An 8,023-nucleotide genomic window follows, 5' to 3' on the forward strand; every position below is an offset into this window, starting at 1 on the left:
GAAGAAAGCCTCATTATCCTCCAAGTAGCACCACAACGATCGCCCATAGATCCGCGACAAATGCAGATGAACACATGCAGTGGCGGATCCGAATTAAGGATAGGTGGAAAGATGGAGCCAAAAGATGAAGATGATGGAGGGAGATGGACCCAAGGAGGTGGAGGAACGGATGATTGGGATTTGGGGTTCAAAACTTCAAGATATTGAAATCAAAGACAAGAATATTAGCAGGATGAGGAAATCGAGACTGAAACGGGATGAGGAGAATCACAGACTAATCATACAATGACGATCAATGCCTCACCCGGAGGCTTCCAAACGGGCGATTTGGGTTGAGAAGAAGGTGATCTAGTACATGTAACCAGTCAGTGAATCTTACAAACAGAAAACATAATTTGCTACTGGTTAAGTAGACTACCACAAAGAGTGAACCATTCATCCAAAGCTTATATACATACATCATCAAAGACGAGAAACAAATCCTAAAATCTAAACTTTACTGGGTAGTGGTCCGGTGGATCTTTTTCGGTAAACAAGGAGAATGGACCATCTTCTAGTGGCGGCCGAGGCGATGATGCTGAGATGTCAGGCTCTCTCGGGTGAGTTGGATAACCAAGAAGGGAAGATCGATTCAAAAGCTTTGTCCATATCAAGATAATTCAACTGTTATTCATACAATAACAAGTAATGAGTACATTATTATGGAATCCACATTGAAAGAAAACACTCAAAACATATCAACATGGAAAACCCGAAAAACAAAACCAAAGTGAACGAGAAACCCATATCCAAAGTGAAGTCCAGAATCTAACTTTATCCCACATTGGCCTAAAAATTTTGCTTCTTCCTTTCAATCGAAATAACCCAAATACTACTGCTGTTAACACACTGCAGAAACTCTCAACAACGAAAAAAAACTGAATTGCATGAAAAGGGCAGCACCAACTTTAACGTAGCAACCTGAAGTAGACCACAATCTCAAAGCCACTTGACAATGACCAAACATCGGTGAGCAAATAAAAAAAAAAAACAAAAATATGGATTGTCCGGTTGAAGGACCACATAAGGCACACAATAAGTACTTAAACCCAACTCAACTATTTCCATTATTGCCTCCGTCTTTGACAAGCCCTTGACAACAACATAAGGAGAACGCCAGAGTTCGCTCATCCTAAACCCCTCATTTAAGACAAAAAAAAGAGTGATAATTGCCGGTAAGTTTAATATCAGCAGTTAAATAACAAATTTCAAATGAAGGTTCCATGACTTGCAGTATTATCCTTTTCTCTATTTGTTCTTTTTTATTTTTTTTCAAATAAGAACAGAATTATTCATGCTTTACTCTATCTCAAACATGGATGTTTTTATACGAGAAAAATTTTAAAATTTATGCATGAAAAGATTAAATACATTGTCCATTCTAAATATTAGGACTTCCAGCTTTATTTGACACCAAAGACACATTTTTAATGCCACTCGTGCTAGTCAACTACTTCTATAAACTAAGGTCATCTCCAACCGAGGGTTGGCCAGAGGGCTCGTTTTAGCCTTCTGGCCCTCCAAGAAATTAATATTTTGTAGGGCCATATTTGCTTCCACCTCCAACCGAGGGCCAAAGGGCCATAGGGCTCGTTTTAGCCCTATCACAAAAAACCTTTTCCAACCGAGGGCCAAGGGACCATAGGGCCAAACATAATTTATTATTGAAAAACTACAACTTAAATTCAAATCCAACGGCTAAGTGACGTTAGCTAGCCGTTGGATTTGATTTTTTTTTTTTTTTTTTTGCTATAAATAGGATGGATATTGGGCTATAATTCACACAACTTTGAATTCAATCTACTTCAATTCAATCTCTTTCAATTCAAGTTTGCAATAAATTCCAACTTTGGATCCTCTTTGGATTCCAACTGGGGGTCCTCATCCAATTCCAAATTGGAAGAAAAATGGGTGCAAATCAGACGAGAAGATGAGGAGTCTGATAAGTTCAAGTAAGGCGCAACAAACAAAACAGAGCAGCAGCCATGGTGTGTTAACTAACTGAGGAACAACCTCAATGGGGTGGCTCTGTTGCTGGTCGCTCTTACAAACCACGAGACAGAGCGATGACTCATGCCAATCTGATGAAAAACTACTTCAACCCCAACTTGGTGTACACATAAGAGGATTTCAGACGTCACTTCCGGATAAGGCGTCACGTCTTCGAGTGTTTACTTTGTGAGGTCCAGCTAGTCAATCCATACTTTTGACAGAAGCGGGGCAGAGCAGGCCGCCTTGGTTTCTCACCTCATCAGAAGGTTACTGTTGCACTCCAAATGATGGCCTATGGCTCCCCAGCTGATTCGATGGATCAAACCCATGGTATGTTTGAGTCTACATTCCTTGATACTCTTGAACAATTCTGTGACACAATTGTTCAGGTTTACAAAGACAAGTATGTATGCGAGCCAAATCAAGAAGATCTAAATCGGCTCCTTCACAAAGCTGAAGACCGTGGGTTTTCGGGCATGACAGGGTCATTAGACTGTATGCATTGGGATTGGAAGAACTCTCCCACCGGATGGCAAGGAGGCTTTAGCGGAAGGTCGAGAAAGCCAACTGTTGTGTTAGAGGCGGTTGCCTCATATGACACATGGATCTAGTATACTTTCTTTGGAGTCCCTAAGACCGTGGGTTTTCGGGCATGACAGGGTCATTAGACTGTATGCATTGGGATTGGAAGAACTCTCCCACCGGATGGCAAGGAGGCTTTAGCGGAAGGTCGAGAAAGCCAACTGTTGTGTTAGAGGCGGTTGCCTCATATGACACATGGATCTAGTATACTTTCTTTGGAGTCCCTAGATCCCAAAATGACATTACAGTTCTTGGGCGTTCACCCCTCTTCAATTGCCTGACGGAAGGTAAAGCACCTCAACTTGACTACTACATCAACGGCCGTCAATACAATATGGGGTATTACTTGACAGATGACATCTACCCAAAGTGAGCGACACTTGTCTAAGCAATTCCAAACCCTAGGAATGACGCGGAAAAGTTGTTTACCTTACACTAAGAGGCATACCAGAAAGATGTTGAGAGAGCTTTCGGTTTTCTATAAGCACGGTGGAAGATCATCAGCGAACCGGCAAGAGGGTGAAGTCGAGAAAAATTGGACTCGATCATGATGTCTTGCATCATATTACACAATATGATAATGAAGGATGAGCGAGATGGGTATATTAATGGAAAGTCCGATGACGACCAAGAAGATCCAAATAGGTCAAAAATGGCTCGTGCAAAAATATATAATGGGCCTAATATGCCTTTCAATCTAAGAACGGGTAGCATCTCTATAAATGAGTACATGAGGTGCTATAGAATGATACGTTCTCGTGTCACAAACAAGTACCTACAACAGGATCTTGTTGCACATCTTTGGGCCAAAAGAAGCATGGAGTATGTGTTTAAGTTTTATGTTGTTAAATGTTTTTAAAAATGTTATTTAAGTTTCATGTTGTTAAATGTTTTTTTTTTTATGTTCGTTAATGTTATTTAATGTTGTTTCATATTGTTTAATGTTGTTTCTTGTTACTTAATTTAATTTAATGTTGTATAATGGCTTAGGAAGTTATAAGAAACAAATAGAATTTCAAAAAAATATGAAACAAATTTTGTAAAATAGAAGTTATAGGAAAAAAAATAGAATTTAAAAAAAAATATGAAATAAATTTTGTAAAATAGAAGTTATAGGGAAAAAATGGAATTTAAAAAAAAAATATATGAAGCAAATTTTGTAAAATGGAAGTCATAGGGAAAAAATGGAATTTAAAAAAAAAATATGAAACAAATTTTGTCAAATGGAAGTTATAGGAAAAAAATGGAAAAAAATATATATGAAAACAAATTTTGTAAAATAGAAGTCAAAGGAAAAAAAAATAGAATTTAAAAAAAATATATATATGAAGCAAATTTTGTAAAATGGAAGTTATAGGAAAAAAAATGGAATTTAAAAACAAATTTTGTAAAATAGAAGTTATAGGAAAAAAATGGAATTTAAAAAAAATATGAAACAAATTTTGTAAAATAGAAGTTATAGGAAAAAAATAGAATTTAAAAAAAAATGAAACAAATTTTGTAAAAAGAAGTTATAGGAAGTTATGGAAAAAAATAGAATTTAAAAATAATAAAACTGTAAAAAATAAAAAATAAAAAATAAAAAATAACGGCTAGCTGACGTTAGCTAGCCGTTGGATTCAAAAATTTGTTTAAGAATTCCTGTCGGATATAACCGACAGGATTAATAACAATGTTGTCGGTTATATCCGACAACAATTCTTAAATTTTTGGCAAACCTGTGGCTCGCTGGATTGGGCCAACCCTTTGGCCCTTTCAGATTCCGTGGGGCCCATGAGCCGTTTGGCCTAACCCTCGGTTGACGACGGTTTTCGGGCTATTTTTGGCCCTCTGGCCCTCTGGCCTTCTGGACCCTTCGGTTGGAGATGACCTAACTAGACAACGGCACTTTATCTTATATGATGAAACATCATATTAAGTTGGAAAAGAAGAACAGAAAAGGAAAAATGAAAATACAAAGGCGTTTTAGAACAGAATCAACCTAAAATCTAAATGTAAAATATTAAACATACAAAAGGAAAATTATAATTCAAACAGACAATAAATGTATAATTTATTTTAGAGAAAATGCTAGGACAGCTACAAATCTATAATCAATCTAGCAAACCAAAAATAAACATGAATTAAAACAGGAAAGCGGTATAGATGTTGGAGGCAAGTTGTTTCCCGGCGGCAATCATCTAGTAAAGCCAAAGTAAACATGAATTAAGGGCTAGTTTGGAAGTGCTTTTAAAATGACTGGAAGCGCTTTTGGTGAAAAAAAAATTTGGATTCCAAAAGTATTTCCAAACGAGCTCTTAAAAAAAAAAAAATTCTAGAACAACTAGAAATCTATAATCATCTAACATTTTACCTCCAAGTTTTTCATTTGGTGTGGACATCCTGCAGAAATTAAAACGGGTGAATATAAATTATTTGTAGCCCAGATGGGTTATAAATTTGAATTCAACTACATAAAGGTCGCATTAGAGTGGGATGGATAGCCTACAAAAGAAAAGGGATCCACTTGACTTTAACGTGTACCTTAGACTTTAATTTTATTTATTTACCTAAATCCAAAGTTTTCAGACTCATTTGAAAGTCCAAAACTGTAAGATCAGAGAGGTGCAATATTTTTGCCAAAAAATAAGAAAGGTGTATTGGAACTCTGCAATTTCGCAAATGGTCGAAGGCTTCAATTCTGATCTCATCGATCTGAAAGTCGACCCTAATTTTGAGAAATGAGAATTAGGGTTTTATCTGAAAGCCTACTCTAATTCTGTCTTACTCCAAGCTCCAGTATCTAAACCCTAAACCCAATTAATGAGCAACTAATTACCTTCTGCAGTTGAAGCACAAGTACTAGTTGATTCCTGAGCATTATTTGAATTTGGTGACATGAGAAGATTGGCTTTTCTCCTGGGATCTGCTTCTTCAGTCACTGCTTCACATACAATCTGCATTTCCCCAGAAGCAGAAGCTGCAGCCTGCATGTCCGTTGGAGACAGGGAATCTGATTGGGGAAGTGGTTGCGCTAATTCAGGGAAATTGAGATTAGCAGAAGCACCTTTGAGGCTTAGAGCTGCTGCATCATAAGCTCGAGCTGCCATTTCAGCTGTTGGGTATGACCCTAACCATAATTTTTTCCCTTTCTGGCGGATTTCCGACACCCATTTGCCATTTTTGCGCAATCTGACACCACGGTACTTCTGCTGGTTGCTGCCCTCACTGTGATGATCATCACTAGTACAAGTACTAGTCCTCTGCCTCTTCTTCTTCTTGATGCTTTGCTCTTCCGCATTGTTTGGCTCTTTCCCTTTTTCGGATGTACAATCCTCTGAATTTATGGGAATGTATTCGGTTGAGATTTTGAAGGATTCTAAAAGAGTTTAAGGAAACACGTCACACAAATAAAAACATATCAGTGGCTTTCCTATACCAAATGGAACACAATTTGCAACTGTAAACAAAAGGTAACAATAATCCTACAGCTCCTCCTCCTCGTCAACGAATCTTGTACCGTCTTAACCAGATACACCACAAGAGAGGCAATACAGTACATCACAAAGACTCAAACAATATATTCACCCCACCCCCAAACACCATACTCATGGAGAGTCTCACTGGCAGGAAATATGTAAATATTGTCTCCCCTAATTTTCTAAAGCTCCTACGCAAGTGCATTCATCATCACCAAAAAACGCTTCTAGCAAACATCCAAACAAGGCCAAACACTTCCAACAGGTGCATCCAGATCCGTCTACCGGATCTGCGGTGCAAAAAGTATATGGTCCACAAACTCTTTCTCCTTTATACACAAGTAACACAACACAAACACCAAGGAGTATGCACAGGTTCTTTTTCTCTGTAACATGTCATAGGGTTATACTTCGAACCAAGAAAAAAAAAAATTCGCCTTTAAGACAAGCGTAAATGAATCAAAGGGATCACCATGACTCTAATCAGTACCTTAGTACTTCAATTTTATTTATTTATCTAAAATCCAAAGGTTTCTGAATCATTTGAAACTGTAAAATCAGAAAGGTACTTTTTTGCTTGCACAAAAAAAAATAAAATAAAATAAAATCAAAATGGTATATTGGAACTCCTACCAATTAATGAGCAATTAATTACCTGCGGCATTGGAAACCAATTTCTCAGCATCACAATCAGTGGAAGCAATAGTACTAGTTGGGTCTTGATCTATGCTGCTGGCTTTTGCTTCTTCAGTCACTGCTTCCCATACAATCTGCTTTTCCCCAAAAGCTGTTTCTGCTTCTGCTGCCGCTGCCTTAGCAGCTGCAGCCTGGATGCTCGATGGAGACAGGGATTCTGGTTTGGGAAGTGATGTTGCCAATCCAGGGAAATTGAGAGAAGCAGAAGCACCTTGGAGGGCTAGAGCTGCCGCATCATAAGCTCTAGCTGCCATTTCAGCTTTTGGGTATGTCCCTAACCAAATTCTGAATTTCTTCCTTTTATCGCAGATTTCCGACACCCATTTGGTCCTCCGGCGCAACCACACGCCGCGGTACTTCGGATGCTTGCCGCCGTAGCTGTGATCATTATTCCTCTGCCTCTTCTTCTTCTTATTGCGGCTTTGCTCTTCCGAAATGTTTGGCTTCTGCCCTCTTTCGGATGTCCACTTTTGTGTGTCTTTATCGGCTAAAGAATCGGAATTTGTCATTGTCGTCGTGGAGGAGGAAGCGGCGGAGGAGGCGGAGGTTTTCTTGAGGAGCACTCTCTGTGTTGACTTGCTCCGCCATGATGGCGGGCCTAGCTCAAAAGGTTTTTGGGCTATTACGATCGTCTAGGAAAACAAAAAGAATTTAAAAATAAGCCAAAACCCCATTTTGGGTCGGGTAAGCCGGTAAGGATTCTTTCCGAATATTTTTTTGTGAGAATTCTAAAGATTGTCACATCTTATCTGTTTATCGTGCATTGTACGGTTAGTTTTCATTATTTACTATTTATGTTTAAATTTAAACAAAAATTCAAAATCAGCTAGCATGTTTTCGGTTCATGTTTGTAGGGTTTTGTTGCCAAGCCGATAGGACGGTTAATTTGATGGTGTCACTGCATGGTTCCTGGCAGGAGGCGTTATTGGACACTTCCAATTTTACTGTTTTTTTTTTTTTTTTTTTTTTTTTTTTTCCTGGTAAAATTTCGAGTTTCTTGGTTCATATGGATTATGGGATTTGAGTAAATGGGGGTTTCTCAAATTTTTTGGAAGTTTAATAGAAAGTATTTCTTTATTAATTCACATATCATACGATTGGGAAACATTCCAGGAAAACTTTTGTGTCTCGCTCCCGGGTTGAGCCTCAATCGCCCTGAAGCTGCAGCTCTCATAGCCACACATATGTGTTTTTCGCTCCAACACTTGATGTTTTGTTTAAATTTACAAACTTTGACCGGATTTTGGCAACGAGTT

At 38.2% G+C, this 8,023-nt stretch overlaps 1 protein-coding gene across 2 annotated transcripts; it reads right to left on the reverse strand.

Moving 5' to 3' along the window:
* Nucleotides 1–258: 258 nt before the first annotated feature.
* On the reverse strand, nucleotides 259–7,408 carry LOC137735106 (ethylene-responsive transcription factor ERF035-like). Of its 2 annotated transcripts, XM_068474482.1 has the most exons (4): nucleotides 6,727–7,408; nucleotides 5,432–5,971; nucleotides 4,967–4,995; nucleotides 259–663 (listed from the first exon to the last, which is right to left on the reverse strand). In XM_068474482.1, exons 1-4 carry the CDS (start codon nucleotides 7,274–7,276, stop codon nucleotides 586–588), a joined length of 1,197 nt encoding a protein of 398 aa, XP_068330583.1. In that variant the 5' UTR covers nucleotides 7,277–7,408; the 3' UTR covers nucleotides 259–585. The 2 variants fall into 2 exon arrangements, with proteins under 2 accessions (XP_068330583.1, XP_068330584.1); XM_068474483.1 differs by lacking the exon at nucleotides 4,967–4,995.
* Between the last annotated feature and the right edge of the window lie 615 nt (nucleotides 7,409–8,023).

The sequence above is a fragment of the Pyrus communis genome, chromosome 5, assembly GCF_963583255.1.
Source record: "Pyrus communis chromosome 5, drPyrComm1.1, whole genome shotgun sequence".
NCBI lineage: Eukaryota > Viridiplantae > Streptophyta > Magnoliopsida > Rosales > Rosaceae > Pyrus > Pyrus communis.

What these genes read in the sequence shown, in the direction of transcription:
- LOC137735106 (XM_068474482.1), bottom strand. Translation starts at nt 7,276, where the DNA reads ATGACAAATTCCGATTCTTTAGCCGATAAAGACACACAAAAGTGGACA. An exon ending in ATTGGTTTCCAATGCCGCAG is followed by an intron (nt 5,972 to 6,726) that starts GTAATTAATTGC and finishes AAACTCTTTTAG; the next exon opens with AATCCTTCAAAATCTCAACC. An exon ending in TTGTGCTTCAACTGCAGAAG is followed by an intron (nt 4,996 to 5,431) that starts GTAATTAGTTGC and finishes TAATTTCTGCAG; the next exon opens with GATGTCCACACCAAATGAAA.